The sequence below is a fragment of the Oncorhynchus masou genome, chromosome 24 (assembly GCF_036934945.1).
Source record: "Oncorhynchus masou masou isolate Uvic2021 chromosome 24, UVic_Omas_1.1, whole genome shotgun sequence".
Taxonomy (NCBI): domain Eukaryota; kingdom Metazoa; phylum Chordata; class Actinopteri; order Salmoniformes; family Salmonidae; genus Oncorhynchus; species Oncorhynchus masou.
Genome location: NC_088235.1, coordinates 53,429,403 through 53,449,658, shown reverse-complemented (window position 1 = coordinate 53,449,658; position 20,256 = coordinate 53,429,403). Strand labels below are relative to the sequence as shown.

General features: G+C 40.0%; 1 protein-coding gene across 1 annotated transcript in view; it reads left to right on the top strand.

Moving 5' to 3' along the window:
* LOC135511400 (protocadherin-15-like) overlaps positions 1–20,256 on the top strand; it is a 268,288-nt gene that overhangs the window by 102,001 nt on the left and 146,031 nt on the right. The window contains exons 16-17 of the mRNA XM_064932924.1: positions 3,347–3,426; positions 9,134–9,227. Of these exons, the coding sequence (XP_064788996.1) occupies positions 3,347–3,426; positions 9,134–9,227 (174 nt within the window). The remainder of the gene's footprint in view (positions 1–3,346; positions 3,427–9,133; positions 9,228–20,256) is intronic.

Genomic DNA, 20,256 nt, shown 5'->3' with positions numbered 1-20,256 from the left:
TTTTTATAGCATGACAAATTGGTGATGGTGACTGCCAAGTTAACCATATGGCAACTGCACAGTGACTTTGAAAGAGTGAGAAAAATCACCAAATGGACATTCTGGAATCAACCCTAACGAGCGATGGAGAGGTACCAGAATCACTGCCAAGCCATCCCGAGGTCATCGGGCCAGTCAATTTGGCATTCCTGCAAAAATTTTCAGTGACTTTGAAAAAGTAAGGAACATTTGCAATATGTTTTAACAGTGAGGTACCATCACCAAAAGCGACATTCTGAAATCAACCCAAACGAGCCATGGAGAGGTACCAGTATCACTGCCCAGCCATCCCGAGGTCATCGGGCCAGTCAATTTGGCATTCCTGCATGATTTTTATGGCATGACAAATTGGTGATGGTGAATGCCCAGTTAACCATATGGCAAATGCACAGTGACTTTGCAAAAGTGAGAAAACATAAACAAATGGACATGATGAAATCAACACCACGAGTGATTGAAAGGAACAACAATCACTGCCCGGCCATCCCGAGTTCATCAGGCCAGTCAATTTTGCATTTCTGAAGGATTTTTGAGCATGTCAAATTTCTTATGACATTTGGCCCCCACAAAACATATGCCTTATGCACAAGCAAAAAAAAAAAACATTATAATAATAAAATATGACTAAAGTATGTTGATACAGTTCTTATACGTGTGTAACTGACACAAAATTCGAAAAAATTTCGAAAAACGGTCCAGAAAGCACTTTTTTAGGGGTGTGTGAAGTTTTTTATGAAATTTAATAATTTTTGACTTTTGACTTCTGACTTCCTATGAAATCATATTGCAGATGGACAAAACACATGCAATATGCGCAAGTAAAAAAAAAAAAAAAAATTATGATAATAAAATATGACTAAAGTATGTTGATACAGTTCTTATACGTGTGTAACTGACACAAAATGCGAAAAAATTTCGAAAAACGGTCCAGAAAGCACTTTTTTAGGGGTGTGTGAAGTTTTTTATGAAATTTAAGAATTTTTGACTTTTGACTTCTGACTTCCTATGAAATCATATTGCAAATGGACAAAACATATGCAATATGCGCAAGTAAAAAAATTAAAAAAATTATGTTAATAAAATTGGACAAAAGTATTTTCATACAGTTCTTATACATGTGTAATTGTCAAAAAAGCGAAAGAATTTCGAAAAACGGTCCAGAAAGCACTTTTTTACTAGGGGTGATACGTTTTTTTCAAAAAATTCGTTTTTTCAAAATTTGGCTTTTGGATGTTGACTTGGAGTCCAATACCAATATGAAAAACCATGGTGGAGTGCAATCGCCACCTGTTGGATTTTTGAAGTGTTACAACTGGCAATACCCATATGGCAATAGCAGTAAACTTTGCATGAATCAACGCCGCTTTGGGTGGTATTGGCCAATGTGTGCATGGTTCGGTCAATGCCAATAACTTGCCATTCATTTTTGTCCACTACGGGGGTGAAATCCCTTACATTATAAAGGTGCATTTTCATGGTGATAATTACCTTCATCAAACTTGAAATTGTTCTTGATTTAATCATGTCTTTACATATACTAAATTATATATGTGTGACATTTGTTTTGATTTAGAATGGACGATTATCATGCACCTGTATCGAAAAAGGGGCAGCTATGCACTTAAATAGCGAATGGGGGACGCTTTTCCCAGTTGTTTATTTTCATGCCAGCCCGGTAGGCTATACTACTGTTGTAAATATAAGCAATGTGCTTACTAGTAGGAAAGTTGAGAAATAAATATAGTAGGACTAGCCTATAGAAATCCGATGGGCTCCTCGTCTTTTATTAGCGGTCATCACTCTGCTTTCTCCCACAATTGCATAGCCTATAGAAATGCTCATGGGCTCTCTTGAAGTGCTTTATTACATTTTAGAATACATTTGCATTGATGTTAGAGTGATTATAGGGACAATAGAGTGCTAAGTACCAGGCAGTTAGCAAGTTTGGTAAGCTACTAATGACCAGCAGCAGCATCAGAGCTTGGATAAACCTAATTACCATCACTTAAGCTCTTGAAGCTAGGGGGCACTATTTTTACGTTTGGAAAAATAACATTCCCAATGTAAACGGCCTATTTATCAGGACCAGATGCTAGAATATGCATATAATATGCATATAATTGACATATTAGGACAGAAAACAAAATATTGTCTGTGAGTATAACAGAACTGATATTGCAGGTGAAACCCTGAGGAAAATCCAATCGGGAAGTGCCTCTTATTTTAAAACCCTTGTGTTCCTATGCATGCCTATCCTCCATTTAAAGGGATATCAACCAGATTTTTCTATGGATTCCCTAACATGTCAACAGTCTTTAGACATAGTTTCAGGCTTTTATTTTGAAAAATGAGCGTGAAAGATCACATTGCGTAAGTGGATCGGTGGAGGCTCTCAGAGTGAGTTTTGCGCTATAGAGTAAAGTGTCCATTGTTCCACCCGGTATTATTGAAAAACCAGCACACTCGGTTTATATATTCTCAAATATATATTTTAAAAACAACCTGAGGAATGATTATAAAAAACATTTGACAGGTTTCTGTGGACATTATGGAGACTATTTGAAATTTCTGTCTGCGTTGTCATGACCGCTCTTTCCTGTGGATTTCTGAACATAACACGACAAACAAACGGAGGTATTTGGGGTATACAATTATCTTTATGGAACAAAAGGAACATTTGTTGTGTAACTGGGAGTCTCGTGAGTGAAAACATCTGAAGATCATCAAAGGTAAACGGGTGATTTAATTGCTTTTCTGATTTTCGTGACAAAGCTTCCTGATATTAAGTGTACATAGTGCTATGCTAAGCGATCGATAAACTTACACAAACGCTTGAATTGCTTTCGCCGTGAAGCATAATTTCAAAATCTGAGACGACAGGTGGATTAACAGAAGGCTAAACTGTGTTTTGCAATATTGCACGTGTGATTTCATGAATATTAATATTTTTTTTGTAATATTATTTGTCTGTGGCGCTATGCTATTCAGCGGTTGCTGACTAAAATGATCCTGCCACAGGGATGGGTAGCGTCAAGAAGTTAACATTCATGTGGAATTTGACTGGTTTCATGGCTTGTGACGGTAATACGTTCACCACAACAGCCCTACAAACAACATGGGTCAAAGGTCATACAACTAGATCGCTGGAGGTCAGGAGAGGGCAGTGTGATTGCTCAAGCAAAGATCATGGAAGTGTTTGGGTCATGAGTTTATCAAACAACAATTACTAAACCAGCCAGTATGGATTATCAGATTTGATTTAATAGATTAATTGATTTCTATCCTTTGTTCTTGTTGTTTTTCATAGGCCACAGACAGAGAGAATGACTCAATCACGTACCAGATTTTGAGTGGGGATATTCAGCAAGTCTTCAACCTCTCTAAAACGTAAGATGGATGGATGATAATGAGAATTATGAAAGTGGTTAGTATGAGTAATGACTGTGCACATTTTTTTAACCTCTCTTGGGTAGGGGGCAGTATTTTGAAGTTTGGATGACAAACGTACCCAAAGTAAATTGCCTGTTACTCAGGCCCAGAAGTTAGGATATGTTGGGTTAGGTCCCAACATTCCGCTGAAAAGTCAACTCGCGAAATTCAAAAATATTTTTGAGAAATATGTAACTTTCACACATTAACAAGTACAATACAGCAAATGAAAGATAAACATCTTGTTAACCTCTCTAGGGTAGTGGGCAGCATTCGGAATTTTGGATGAAAAGCATGTCCAAATTAAACGGCCTGCTACTCGGGCCCAGAAGATATGATATGCATATAACATATAACTGGTAGATTTGGATAGAAAACACTCTAAAGTTTCCAAAACTGTTAAAACAGTGTCCGTGACTGTAACAGAACTGATTTAGCAGGCGAAAACCTGATGAAAATCCATTCAGGAAGTAGTTTTATTTGTGGTTTTGTAGTTTTCTATTCAGTGCCATTACAGTATCCATCGACTTAGGACTCAATTTGCAGTTCCTATGCCGTCCACTAGATGTCAACAGTCTTTAGAAATTGTTTCAGGCTTGTATTCTTATAAATGAGGGAGTAAGACCAGTCTGAACGAGTGGACCCTAATGTGACGCCGAGTTTTTTCAGGCGCATGTGCATTTCTTGTTTACCTTTTATATTGACAATGTTATTGTCCAGTTGAAATGTTATAGATAATTTAGGCTAAAAAAAACAACCTGAGGATTGAATATAAACATCGTTTGACATGTTTCTATGAACTTTACGGATACAATTTGGAGTTTTTGTCTGATTGTTTTGACTGAGTTTGAGCCTGTGGATTACTGAAGAAAACACGCTAACAAAATGGAGGTTTTTGAATATAAAGAGACTTCATCGAACAAAAGGAACATTTATTGAGTTATTGAATGTCTTCTGATTGCCACCATATGAAGATCATCAAAGGTAAGGGATTAATTGTATCTCTATTTCTGAGTTTTGTAACGCTTCTGCTTGGCTGGTTACTGTTTGCAATAATTTGCCAACTGGGCTATGTTCTGGGCTAGGTATGCTTTCGCCTAAAAGCATTTTATAAATATGACACTGTGGTTGGTTTAACAAGAAGTTCATCTTTAAACCTATGTAAAATATGTTTTGTTTTTTGAATTTTTATAATGAGCATTTCTGTAATTGAATTTGGTGCTCTGCAACCACACTGGATGTTGGCCAGATGGGACGCTAGCGTCCCACATACCCTAGGGAGGTTAATCTACCCATCATGTCTGATTTAAAAAATGCTTTACATCGAAAGCACCAGATATGATTATGTTAGGTCATAGCCAAGTCAAAAAAACACAGACATTTTTCCAGCCAAAGATAGGAGTCACAAAAAGCAGAAATATAGATAAAATTAATACCTACCCTTTGATGATCTTCATCAGATGAAACTCATAGGACATCATGTTACACAATACATGTATGTTTTGTTCGATAATGTGCATATTTATATCCAGAAATCTTAGTTTACGTTGGCGCCTTATGTGCAGTAATGTTTTGATTCCAAAACATCCGGTGATTTTGCAGAAATATACATAATAAACATTGATAAAAGATACTAGTGTTATTCATATAATTAAAGATAGACTGCTCCTTAACCTCTCTGGGATATGAGGGACTCTAGCGTAAATGCAGAGCTCCAAATTCAAATAAATGACTATAAAAATCCAACTTTCATTAAATCACACATGCAAGATAGCAAATTAAAGCTACACTTGTTGTGAATCCAGCCAACATGTCAGATTTCAAAAAGGCTTTTCGGTGAAAGCAAACGATGCTATTATCTGAGGATAGCACCTACGTCAACAAAGAGAGAAACCATATTTCAACCCTGCAGGCGCGACACAAAACGCAGACTTAAAAATATCATTCATGCCTTACCTTTGACGAGCTTCTTTTGTTGGCACTCCAATATGTCTCATAAACATCACAAATGGTCCTTTTGTTCGATTAATTCCGTCGATATATCCAAAATGTCAATTTATTTGGCGCATTTGAACCAGAAAAACACCGGTTCCAACTTGCTCAAAGTGACTACAAAATATCTCAAAGGTTACGTGTAAACTTTGCCAAAACATTTCAAACAACTTTTGTAATAAAACTTTAGTTAGTTTTTAACATAAATAATTGAAGACGGGATGGTCTGTGTTCAATACAGGAAGAAAACAAACTGAAGCTATCATTCTGGTCACGCGCCTTTATCTAACAGTACACTTCAAGTGACCCTCGTTCAAGATGGCCGTACTTCCTCATTACACAAAGGAATAACCTCAACCAATTTCTAAAGACTGTTGACATCCAGAGGAAGCGAGAGGAACTTCAAGAAGGTCCCTTAAGAATCTGGATTCCCAATGAAAACCCATTGAAAAGAGAGTGACCTCAATAAAAAAAAATCTGAATGGTTTGTCCTCGGGGTTTCACCTGCTAAATAAGTTCTGTTATACTCACAGACATGATTCAAACAGTTTTAGAAACTTCAGAGTGTAATAATATGCATATCTTATCTTCATGGGATGAATAGCAGGCAGTTGAATTTGGTTATGCATTTCATCCGGATGTGAAAATACTGCCCCCTGTCACCAAGAAGTTAATGTAACCGCAGAGTCAGATTTAAAAAAAAAAAAAACGTTACGGAAAAAGCATAATCTGAGAACGGCGCACAGAACCCAAAAGAGCCATAGGAATATCTGCCGTTTTGCAGTCAACAAAGTTAGAAACAACACCATAAATATTCACTTACTTTTGATGATCTTCATCAGAAGGCATTCCCAAGAATCCCAGGTCGACAATAAATGACAGATTTGTTCCATTAAGTCCGTCATTTATGTCCAAATAGCCACTTGTTAGCGTGTTCAGCCCAGTAATCCATCTTCATGAGGCTCATGCACTTCATCCAGACAAAAACTCGAAAAGTTCCGTTACAGGCCTTTAGAAAGATGTCAAGCGATGTATGGAATCAATCTTTAGGATATTTTTAACATAAAACATCAATAATTTTCCAACCGGAGAATTCCTTTGTCTTCAGAAAAGCACTGGAATGAGAAGAAACTCTGTTGGGAGCACGCGTCATGAGACCAAGGAACTCTGACAGACCACTGGCTCAAAGAGGTCTCATGAGCCCCTCCTTTATAATAGAATCCTCATTTAAGTTTCTAAAGACAGTTGACATCTAGTGGAAGCTGTAGAAAGTGCAACTTTGTTTATATCTCAATGTGTATCCGGTAGGCCAAGCTTTGAAAAACTACAAACTTCAGATGTCCCACTTCCTGGTGGATTTTTCTCAGGTTTTTCACCTGCCATATGAGTTCTGTTATACTCACAGACATCATTCAAAGAGTTTTAGAAACTGCTCTATCTTTTCTATGTTTTCTATCCAATACTAATAACAATATGCATATATTAGCATCTGGGACAGAGTAGGAGGCAGTTCACTCTGGGCACGCTATTCATCCAAAAGTAAAAATGCTGACCCCTATCTCAAGGAAGGTTAACTGAGAAAACATTTATTTTCAATTCAAGAGAATAAAACATTTAATTAGGCAACCAGTTCAGGAGTGGGTTGTAATAAATGATCAGACTCAAAACCAGTCCAATAATGTCAATGAACAGTAACACATACCAGTCCAATAATGTCAATGAACAGTAACACATACCAGTATTTAAAATAGAAAAAAAAACAATTATTAGCAATTATTTATCATCAAATATCATGTCAATAGTTGCACAACTGTGATTATTTTTAAAGGTGTAAAAAACAGGGTATTGAACCACAGGGTACATTTGAACCAATTAAATAAAATGTCATATGAATTTCAGAATTAATGAACAATAATAATTAATAACATAGTGAACAATAACTCAATACCCTGTTTATTTATTGTGGGTGTGGTAGCATGATTCTGATTGCATGACAATCAAGTGCAGGATACTCTCCCATTACGCTACTCCAGAACTTTGGCAGTGTCATTTCCAGGAAGCGTATACTCAGTCCGCGATCAAATTACAGCTACACCAGCAGAACCTCTTTGTTGCTTGGCAACATGACGCTTCCCATCTCCACTTGAAAGGGGTCCCATATTCAGTCGTCTTGTCTCCTGTTCTCCTCCGGGAAGTAGTCGCAAAACTTTCCCTGCAGATTGACAAGATGCTGTTTAAGGTTTTTTGTCAGTGTGTCAATGTGCACTTTGTTGATTAGATTCTGAATCTCGAAATCAGCATTGGGTAACATGTCAATCCTCCTGTTAGAAATAACAAGATCATACACATAACTTTAGCTAGCGAGCCAGCCAGCTTATGTTAGCTAGCTAGCTAACAGTACACGTCAACCTGAAATGAAAAGAACTTTCTGTCAAAATTAGAAACGTGTAATATCTGAAAATGTAGCTTGCTAGACTATCTTACCCATTTACATCATGGATGGATGCTTCTCCCTGTCGCGGCTGCCATAGTTGCCCTTAGTTTGAAAATGTAATCTGGAGACAGGTGTTTTCTCAATCTCCTTAGCTATCAAACACTAATTCCACTCATTTCAAAACTGGTCCTCCAGAACATGGAGCAACACTTATACCGTTCTAATACGCGATATAATACATTTTAAAAATGTGTTACACAGTTTTGCCCCGTACATTGTATTGGTACCCCTCTGAATAGTCTCGCTATTGTTATTTCAATGCTGCTCTTTAAATACTTTTATTTTATTTATAACATTTGTCACTATTTGTATATAACACAGAAGGCATTTCTGCAACAAAAAAAGCATTTTGATAAAAAAAATGTACATTCAAATGTCTCTACTCTGAAGTAGTGACCCGAGACATACGCCTAGTTTCCTGAAACGAGTCACATTTCTGCGCCGGAATGTTCACAATGTAGAGGGAACATTAGTCTTAAGTACACCAGCTAATACACCTCATTGTCCTGAGCAGATTTGTTTTTACTATTACTGTTAAATCCTGCTGTAATAAATTATGTTCAGTTTACTGCTATCTCTCGCTCTCTCTCTCTCGCTGTCTCTCTCCTCTTCACAGCGCTGCCTGCAAACAGTAAACTGCAACAAAACTCTGTAAATTAAGTTTTCTGCCTCCATATGATAGAAATGAGTCACCAAGGACTCTTGTAATTTTATGTTCCTTTCTGTAAATCCAAAACAGGTTAGGTGTTGGTTTTGTACACTATTGTATTTTTAACCTTTGACATTCCCTTGATAAGTCATATCCAGGTGTTATTGGGATTTGTGTGTGTATCTCAGTGTAGAGTCTAGACTGTAAAGAGACAGTTTTAGAACCCACACCCATCCATTTACACATGTTCACTCCCCTTCGCTGACGTGAAAGTATTAGATAAGTCCCTGCAATATGATGGAAAGCTTAGCTCACTAGAGGAACTTGTGGACTTATACCATAATGTAGCTTATCCAGTCATCGCAGAGTCACTGGGGAGGGAACTAACGAGGACAGTTATAGGAAAGTGAGTTATCCGATTGGAATCCCCAAATTCTGTCTGGATGGAGATTAAGTCCTGATGGATCTAATACAGTATGAATTTAGCTGTTTACTAATGCTGCTGTGTGTTGTTGTCTCTCCCTCTACAGGATAGGCCTCCTGCTTCTGGGAAAGCCTCTGGACAGGGAGACCACTGACCAGTATCGTCTCATTGTCACTGCCTCTGATGGCAACCTAGTAGGGGTGAGAAACTTTATTCAGAGTGGAAATTTATTGGGGCTCCAGTTGGGCTCCGCTGTAAAATGCACTCTAAGCAGGACCTAAAAATGTGACCTGTCGTGCCACATGGGCTTAAGCCCTTCTATGAGCTATAAATGCTACGCTTAGTTGTGAGCAGGCATACACTCTTCGAAAAAAAGGTGATGTCTAGAACCTAAAAGGGTACTTTGGCTGTCCCCATAGCAATCTATATTTTCAAAATCATGTGAGTCTCAAGTTCATATTTCACAACCTCTGCAGGCTTTATAAATTGCATGTGTGTGAGTCAATAGCAATAGCAAATAATCATCTATAAGTTTATGCTAGGTAAAGCTCCGCCTTATCTCAGCTCACTGGTCACACTTTCCATCAGGTATATCTCACTGGTCATCCCCAAAGCCAACACCTCCTTTGGCCACCTTTCCTTCCAGTTCTCTGCTGCTAGTGACTGGAATGAATTGCAAAAATGAAGCTGGAGACATACATTTCCATCACTAACTGTAAGCATCAGCTATTTGAGCAGCTAATCGATTGCTGCTGCTGTACATAGTCAATCTGTAAATAGCTCACCCAATCTACCTACCTCATCCCCATATTGTATTTATTTACTTTGCTGCTCTTTTGCACACCAGTATCACTAGTTACACACCATCATCTGCTCATCATCATCTTCTCATCTATCACTCCAGTGTTAATCTACTAAATTGTAATTACTTTGCTACTATGGCCTATTTATTGCCTTACCACCTCATGCCATTTACACACACTGTACATAGACTTTTTTCCCCCTATTGTGTTATTGACTGTACGCTTGTTTATTCCATGTGTAACTCTGTGTTGTTGTTTCTGTCGCACTGCTTTGCTTTATCTTGGCCTGGTCGCAGTTGTAAATGAGAACTTGTTCTCAACTAGCCTACCTGGTTAAATAAAGTTTCATAAAATACAAAGAAATTGTAAAAATAGACTAGGTCTCCACTTGATTTAGGATACATTAGCAAAATACATTTTTCCAAGCAATGATAGATGAGTCAGCAAATACTGTAGATGAGCTATCACTTCCACTTATTTTCCCAGCCAGAGATCAATTGACCAAATATACAGACGGAAACTCAGTTAAACAAAACCAGATTGATTGACTACGCTATCATACAAGTCATTGGATTTTGGTTGGGAGTAGGCTATGCCTACTACACGAGTGAACAGAAAAAATATCAACTTGTTATCATAACATGCTAGAAAAAAAATCTGATCAGTGCTAGATGCGCAAACTAGACTAAATATGGTGATGAGCACACCTCAACATAGCTAACCATTTCCCAATTGTAACCAAATATCTAAAGATTCGGTGAATATGAAAATTTGACATTGATTTATCAAAACATGTCTCCATGCTTGTCTCAAAGCAGAAAACAAAGAAATCAACAGAAGCGACCTTTCTAACTCAGTTGCCGGAGAGGAAGGAAACTATTCAGGGATTTCACCATGAGGCCAATGATGACATTAAAACAGTTACTGAATGCAATGGCTGTAATAGGGGAAAACTGAGGATGGATCAACAAAATTGTAGTTACTCTACAATACTAACGTAAATGACAGAGTGAAAAGAAGGAAGCCTGTATAGAATAAAAATATTCCAGAACATGCATCCTGTTTGCAATAAGGCACTAAAATAGCACTGCAAAAAATGTGTCAAAGAAATGCATTTTTTGTCCTGAATTCAAAGTGTTATGTTTGGGGCAAATCCAAGAGTACTACTCTTCATATTTTCAAGCATGGTGGTGGCTGCATCATGTTATGGGTATGCTTGTCATCGGCAAGGACTATGGAGTTTATTGGGGGGGAGTAAAAATAAACGTAATAGAGCTAAGCACAGGCTAATTGTGGATGAAAACAGGGCTCAGTCTGCTTTCCAATCTACACTGTAAGACAAATTCATCTTTCAGCAGGACAATTACCTCAAATACAAGGCCAAATACACACTGGAGTTGCTTACCAAGAAGACAGAGAATGTTCCTAAGTGGCCAATTTAAATCGATTTGAAAATCTATGGCAATAACTGAGGATTTTTTTAAAGAATAATGAAATGAATGAAGAATTTTGAAAAGAATAATGGGCAAATACAGGTGTGGAAAGCTCTTAGAGACTTACCCAGAAAGACTCACAGCTGTAACCGCTGCCAAAGGGGCTTCTACAAAGTATTGACTCAGTGCTGTGAATACTTGCATACCAGTCAAAAGTTTGGAGACAGCTACTCTTTTCAAGGGGTTTTCTTTATTTGAACTTTTTTTCTTCATTGTAGAATAATAGTGAAGACATCAAAACTATGAAATACCAAAAGTGATAAACACATCAAAATATATTTGAGATTCTTCAAAGTAGCCACCTGTTGCCTTGATAACAGCTTTGCACACTCTTGGAATTCTCTCCACCAGCTTCATGAGGTAGTCACCTGGAATGCTTTTCAATTAACAGGTATACCTTGTTGAAAGTTAATGTGGAATTTATGCGTTTGACCCAATCAGTTGTGGTGTGACAGGGTAAGGAGGGTATACAGTAGATAGCCCTATTTGGAAGAAGACCAAGTCCATATTATGGCAAAAACAGCTCAAATCTTGTTTTAAGACATGAAGGTCAGTCAATCCGTAAAATGTCAGGAACTTTGAAAGTGCAGTCAAAAAAAACATCAAGCGCTATGTTGAAACGGTCACAGGACAGGAAAACCCAAAGTTACCTCTGCTGCAGAGGATAAGTTACCAGCCTCAGAAAGTGCAGCCCAAATAGATCATTCACAGAATTCAAGTAACAGACACATCTCAACATCAACTGTTCAGTGGAGACGTGAATCAGACCTTTATGGTTGAATTGCTGCAAATAAACCCCTACTAAAGGATACCAACAATAATAAGAGACTTACTTGGGCCAAGAAACACAAATAATGGACATTAGACCGGTGGAAATCTGTCCTTTGGTCTGATGAGTCCAAATTTGAGATTTTTGGTTCAGACCGCCATGTCTTTGTGAGACGCAGAGTAATTGAACAGATGATCTCCGCATGTGCGGTACATGAAACGCGGAGGTGTGATGGTGTGGGGGTGCTTTGCTGGTGACACTGCCTGTGATTTATTTAGAATTCAAGGCACCCTTAACCAGCATGGCTACCACAGCATTCTGCAGCGATACTCCATCCCATCTGGTTTGCACTTACTGGGACTATCATTTTGTTTTTCAACAGAACAATGACTCAACACACCTCCAGGCTGTGTAAGGGCAATTTGACAAATAATGAGAGTCATGGAGTCCTGCATCAGATGACCTGGCCTCCACAATCATCCGACCTCAACCAATTGATATTTTTTGTGATGAGCCGGACTGCAGAGTGAAGGAAAAGCAGCCAACTAGTGCTCAGCATATGTGGGAACACCTTCAAGACTGTTGGACAAGCATTTCAGGTGGAGCTGGTTGAGAGAATGCCAAGAGTGTGCAAAGGTGTCATCAAGGCAAATGGGAGACAAAGGACTGTGAGATATAGGTTTTCTCCTAGACATGTGAAAAGTGGGATGAATACGGAGGGTACGGGGCAAAAGAAGATGAACTGTAGAGGGGATAATGTTCTTTGCGGTACTCCAACCGGAGGGGCAGGTTACAGTATCCTGGCTTCCCCCCTCGCAGCACTCACCTCTCCCAAGGTTTCCTTCACGGGGTCGCCAGCAGCTGACCAGGCATTCTCGGACCTTTTAAATGTCGATTCACCTCAGCCCCCATCTTAGTCCATCTTGACCCGTTCCGTCAGTTTGTGGTGGAGGTCAACACCTCAGATGTCGAAGTGGGGGCCGTCCTGTCCCAGCGTTCTTCCCAGGACCAAAATCTCCACTCCTGCACTATCCTCTCCTATCGTCTTACCCCTGCTGAGATATGGGAAATCGAGAACTCCTCACCGTCAAGATGGTGTTGGAGGAGTGGAGGCACTGGTTGGAAAGGGCAGAACACCCATTCTTAGTGTGGACTGGCCATAAGAACCTGGAATATCTCCACACCGCCAAGCGCCTCAACTCTAGGCAGGCTCGTTGGGCCCTGTAGTTCACCCGGTTCAATATCACTCTCTCCTACCGCCCGGTGTCCAAGAACATGAAGCCGTAAGCACTCTCACAGTTGTATTGCCCTGCTGCTACTCTGTCTGACCCCGAGACCATCCTCCCTACCTCCTGTCTAGTGGCTGCAGTCATCTGGGGTATTGAGAGCATGGTCCGTAAGGCTAACCGGATGTTTGTCCCGGACTCTGCCTGTTCCCCAGTCCTGGAATAGACACATTCCTCCAAACTGACCTGTCATCCAGGCTCCAGTCGAACCCTAATGAATAAAGGGTCTGAAGACTTATGTAAATGTGATATTTATTTATTTATTTTTTACATTTGCAAACATTTCTAAAAACCTGTTTTTACTTTGTCATTATCCAGGCTGAAATGTGTGTCAAGGGGTCTGAATACGTTCTTAATGCCCTGAAAATGATTTAGTATATCTAAAGACAAGATTAAATCAAGAATGGGTGACAATATAAGCCTATCGCTTGTAAATGATATATTATCACTTGTGAATGATGCCCAGCGAATCATAGTTGCACACGTCATGTTGCCTAGCCCATAGACCTATATGTTTTAATAAGTGGCCAAATAACTTCTTAAAATGAAGCACATTCATCCGCTTTACAAGGGATGTAGAGCCTAACTAGTATACATAAACTGTACGTGAGTTTCAAGTTTAGGGAAGATCATTTTCACCATAAAAATGCACCTTTATATTAACCAGCATCACAAGCATTACAAGCATAATTGCATTTGAAAATGGTGTTTTCTAGGTAATGGAACATTTGCACTTATAGCCCACTGCCATGTGTGCATTGCTGCACTTATAATGTGAGGAAATAGTCTAATAGTTTATCAACATTTTAAGCTATACGTTCTGATCTGTTGCGTCAGCCACATTGCGTAAATACATGTTTTTTTATGTTAGTGGTTGTATTAATTTGAAATCTATCGCATCCCACAACCATCCCAGACTATGTTTTGAATATTTATTTCTTACAGATTAGAATATGTCAACCTTTGTATTATGGAAGACAGTAGATTGACATAGGCTAGTGTTTTTGCTGTTCATTAGACCTTCTCATCTTGTTGGCTGACGAAAAGTAAATGTGGACAGTTCTTCCAAAATCTTCAATATGCACCTCGGATTGGATAAGGAAGTGTGCAGTAGTGTCCCCAATGTGTCTGTCTTCACTTGTGGCCAGTGATAAAGACCTGAACACGTGATGGAGAGCAAAGTGAGTGAGAGGTGCTTCAGAGTGTGCAGCACTCAGGGAGAAGGGCACAACGCAGCAGTCTGTGCCAAGGACACAACTGCCACTGGCCACAAAATGCATGGATTATTTAAGGGAACATTACAGTCACACAAAGGTGACGCCACCGGGAAATTCGAGACATTATCAAGTGTTTGTCAAATTGTGAATGAGAGTCTGATGAAGTGTGTACAGCCTGCGCAAAAAAAAACAAAGCAGAGCTCATGCCTTTCAATTTACTTTTTTCAAATCATCATTAGTCGCATCATGCAGCCTTACAATGTATTACAAATCAAAACATATAGCCAAACGTTTGTAGAACAACTAAAGTTACATTAATAATTTAATCTATTAAGAATCTTGACCAGAACCAAAACATTTAATCATATTACTCCAATGCTAGCCTCTCTACACTGGTTCCCTGTTTGGCTAGGGCTGATTTCAAGATTTTACTGCTAACCTATAAAGCATTACATGGATTTGCTCCTACCTATCCCTCCGATTTGGTCCTGCCGTACATACCTACACATACTCTACGTTCCCAAGAGACAGGCCTCCTGAGTGTCCTGAGAATTTCTAAGCAAACAGTTGGAGGCAGGGCTTTCTCCTACAGAGCTCCATTTTTATGGATTGGTTGGCCTATCCATGTGAGAGACACAAACTTGGTCTCGACCTTTACATCTTTACTGGCGACTCATCTCTTCAATAGGTCCTATGATTGAGTGTAGTCTGGCCCAGGGGACCGAAGGTGAACGGCAAGGCACTGGAGTGATGAACTGCCCTGCTGTCTCTGACTGGCCGGCTCCTCTCTCTCCACTGGGATGCTCTGCCTCTGACCCTATTACGGTGTCACTGGCTTACTAGTGCTCTTCCATGATGTCCCTAGGAGGGGTGCGTCACGTCATACCAGGCTTTTTTCACTACACTCGACTTGTTGAGACTGGCTGAGTCACTGCTGTGATCTTCCTGTCCGGTTTTGCACCCCCCCTGGGTTTTGTGCGGTGGAGGAGATCTTGTATGCTATGCTCAGCCTTGTCTCAGGGTAGTTATTTGGTGGTATGTTGATATCCCTCTAGTGGTGTGGGGGTTGTGCTTTGGCAAAGTGGGTGGGGTTATATCCTGCCTGGTTGGCCCTGTCCGGTGGAATCGAACCTGGCCTTAAGTGTCTATGCTTTAACACTCCATGTGCCGGGGGGCTAGGTTCAGTCTGTCGTATGTGGTGAAATTCTCCTACCTTACCTGGTGTTCTGTGTGAACTTAAGTATGCTCCCTCTAATTCTCTCACCTCTCTCTGTCTCTATTTCCCCCTCCCGGAGAACTTGAACCCTAGGACCATGCCTCAGGATGATTCCTGACTGATGATTCCTGGCTGTCACCATCCCCAATCCACCTTGTTGTGCTGCTGCTCCATTTTCAACTGTTCTGCCTGCGGCTATGGAACCCTGACCTGTTCACCGAAAGTGAAACCTTGTCCCAGACCTGCTGTTTTTGACCCTCTCTCTCCCTCTCCCTCTCTCTCTCCCTCTCTACCGCACCTGCTGTCTCGACCTCTGAATGCTCGGCTATAAAAAGCCAACTGACATTTACTCCTGAGGTGCTGACCTGCTGCACCCTCTACAACCACTATGATTATTATTTACCCTGGTGGTCATCTATGAACGTTTGAACATCAAGAAGAATGCCTTAATGGCAATGTACAAAGAGGACTGGCCACCCTACAGAGCCTGGTTCTTCTCTCGGTTTATTCCTAGGTTCCTGCCTTTCTAGGGAGTTTTTCCTAGCCACCGTGCTTCGATATATGCATTGCTTGCTGTTTGGGGTTTTAGGCTGGGTATCTGTATAAGCACTTTGTGACATCTGCTGATGTCAAAAGGCCTTTATAAATACGTTTGATTGATTGACTAATTGATTGATGTACTTTTGTGCCAACACAAATAGGACTTTAAATATGAGTGAAAAACAACACAAATATTTCCTGAGCTTTTTAAACCTCCTGCTTATAGAACAGACACTTAAAAAAATGCTATTTATGAATATTTTATTCAATACAATTCTATGGACTATAGTAGTAAAGGCCAAATTCAATATTTTATAAAATAATTGTTTTATATTTTTTTAATACCTAAAGATGTTCTAAAATTCCAACTCAAATAGCTAAATGATCCATTGCATGACCATCTTAAAACCATTCAAATAAGTTACAGTGCCTTCAGAAAGTATTCATACCCCTTGACTTTTTCCAACTTTCTGTTGTTACAAAGTGGGATTAAAATGGATTCAATTTACATGTTTTTGAAAACGTTCTACACGAAATACTTGATAATGTCAAAGTGGAAGAAAAATTCTAACATTTGTAACAATAAATATGAAAAATTAAACACTAATATATCCTGATTACATAAGTATTTAACCCTTTGAGTCAATACATGTTAGAATCACCTTTTTACAGTTGTCTGGGTAAATTTCTGGGTAAATCTATAAAAGCTTTCCACACCTGGATTGTGCAAAATTCGCACATATTCTTTTCAAAATTCTTCAAGCTCTGTCAAATTGGTTGTTGATCATTTCTAGACAACTATTTTCAGGTCTTACCATATATTTTCACACTGATTTAAGTCAAAACTGTAACTCGGCCACTCAGGAACATTCACTTAGTCTTATTGGTAAGCAACTCCAGTGTAGATTTGACATTGGGATATAGGTTATTATACTGCTGAAAGGTGAATTCATCTTCCAGTGTCTGGTGGAAATCTAGGATTTTGCCTGTGCTGAGCTCCATTCCATTTCTTTTTTATCCTGAAAAACATTTACAAGTATACCCATTACATGATGCAGCCACTACGATGCATGCAAGTCTGGAAAGTGGTACTTAGTAATGGGTTGTATTGGATTTGCCCCAAACATAACTCTTTTGTACTTAGGACAAAAAATGCATTTGACATATTTTTTGCAGTACTACTTTAGTGCCTTGTTGCAAACAGGATGCATGTTTTGGAATATTTTGTATTATTTACATGCTTCCTTCTTTTCACTCTGTCAATTAGGTTAATATTGTGGATTAACTGCAATGTTGTTGATCCCCATCCTCAGTTATTTCCTATCACGGCCATGAAACTGTTTTTGTAACTGTTTTAAAGTTACCATTTGTCAGGACCTGGTTTCGAACCTGGGTCTCCGGAGTGAGAAACAGTCACTTAACCAACTGAGCCACGAATAGACAGCAGAACCCAGAAGATGAGGCAGACACAGCAGTACTTAAGACGGTGTATTTAATAAAGAAAAAATCCTAAAATACAAAAAATGGCAAATCCAAAAGGTGGTAGGAAAAACACAAAAAGACCTCAAAAGAAACTCACCAAAAATAAACAAAAAACAGAATACCACAAGAACGTCACCCGGAATCGACAAGAGCACACAGAACACTAGGGCAGGGTGCTAACATACAAACACAGAGCACAGAACTGAGGGAAACAAAGGGTTTAAATACAATCAGGGTAAACGAGACACAGGTGCAAATAATAATGGGGATCAAGGGAAAAACATAGGGACAAAAAGCACAATGGGGGCATCTACTGACCAAAACCCGGAACAACCCTGGCCAAATCCTGACAACCATTGGTCTCATGGTGAAATCCCTGAGTGGTTTCCTCCCTCTCCAGTAACTGAGTTAGGAAGGACGCCTGTATATTTCTAGTGACCGGGTGTATTGATACATCATTCAACTTCACCATGCTCAAAGGGATATTAAATGTCTGCGTTTTATTTTTACCCATCTACCAATAGGTGCCCTTCTTTGCAAGGCATTGGAAAACCACCCTGGTCTTTGTGGTTGAATATGTGTTTGCAATTCACTGCTCAGCTGAGGGACATTACAGATGTGTTGGGTTCAGAGATCAGGTAGTCATTCAAAAATCATGTTAAAAAGTAGCACAGAGTTCATCCATGCAACTTTTTAAAAATGTTTATATTTTTTACCAGCTTTTTCAATATTGCCTCATCTCTGCAACGGGCTCGGCAGGCAAAGGCTAAGTCCTCCAAAACATGGCCCACCAAACCGCGCTTCTTAACACCTGCCCGCTTAACCCGGAAGCCAGCCGCCCCAATGTGAAAAAACTGTTCAACTGATGGCCGAGGTCAGCCTGCATGTATGCAACAAGGCACTCAAGTAATACTGAAAAAAAAAACACGGCAAAGGAATATACTTTTTGGACTAAATCCAACACAACACATCACTGAATAACTGCATCGCTATTTTCAAGCATGGTGGTGGCTGCATCATACTATGGTTATGCTTGACATCGGCAAAGACTGGGGAGTTTCTCAGGATAAAAATAAATGGGATTTAGCTAAGCACAGGCAAAATCCTAGAGGAAAACCTGCTTTAGTCTGATACACTGAGAGAGGAATTCACCTTTCTGCAGTAAAATAACATAAAGCCAAATCCTGTGTAGCCAAGTTACAGTGTTGACTTAAATCTGCTTAAAAAATTGAGGTGAGGAGGAGGATTATTTAAAATACTGTTTGAAGAGGTAAGGTTCAGATGTTTTCGGGAGATGGGCAGGGACTCTGCTGTCCTAGCTTCATGGGGAAGTGGTGAAGGGTTTGAGCATAGCCTGAAGGTAGTGAGGGGCAGTTCCTCTTGCTGTTCCGTAGATAAGTACCATGTTGTAGTGGATGCAAGCTTCGACTTGAAGACAGTGGAGTGTGCAGCGAAGCAGGTGGCTTTAGCATTCTGGATAAGTTGCAAGGGTTTGATGTAACAAGCGGGGAGCCAGCCAACAGCGAGTTGCAGTAATCCAGACTGGAGAGGGAAAGTGCCTGGATTAGGATCTGCGCCACTTCCTGTGTGAGGTAGGGTCGTACTCTACGGATGTTGTAGAGCTTAAATCTGCAGGAGCGGGTCACTGCTTTGATGTTTGCAAAGAACGACAGAGTGTTGTCCAGGGTCAGTTCTGTCTCGTGGAGGTTGAAGTGGTGGGCCGACGTCCAAGTTGAGATATCTGCCAGGCACTCAGTCACCTGCATGTCAGAAGGGGGGAAGGAGAAAGTAGTTGGGCGTCATTCGCATAGACATGAAAGGAGAGATCATGCAGGAATATTACGGAGCCGAGTGACTTAGTGTATAGAAAGAAGAGATGGCCTAGAACCGAGCCTTGGGGGACACCAGTAGTGAGAGTACATGGTGCAGACACAGATCCTTTCCACATTACCTGGTACGAGAGGCCTGCCTGGTGGGATGCAATCCAAGAGTGTGCATAGCCTGAGATACCCAGCCCTGGGAGGGTGGAGAGCAGGATCTGATGGTTCAGGGTTTCAAAGGCAGCGATAGATCAAGGAGGAAGAGAACAGAGGATAGAGAGTCAGCTTTGGCAGTGTGGAGAGACTCTGTGACACAGAGAATAGCAGTCTCGGTTGAGTGACCCTTCTTGAAGCCCGTTTTTGTGAGAAGACTGATTTTCGGGATGTCTCATGGTCTGACAAACACCGCTCTAGCTCTACCACCTTTCACCACAGATATATATATACCAAAGTGTGGGAACACAACTTAAAATTAATGGATTTGGCTAATTCAGCCACACCGTTGCTGACAGTTGTATAAAGTTGAGCATACAACCAGCCATGTAATCTCCATAGACAAACATTGGCAGTATAATGGCCTTACTGAAGAGCTCAGTGACTTTC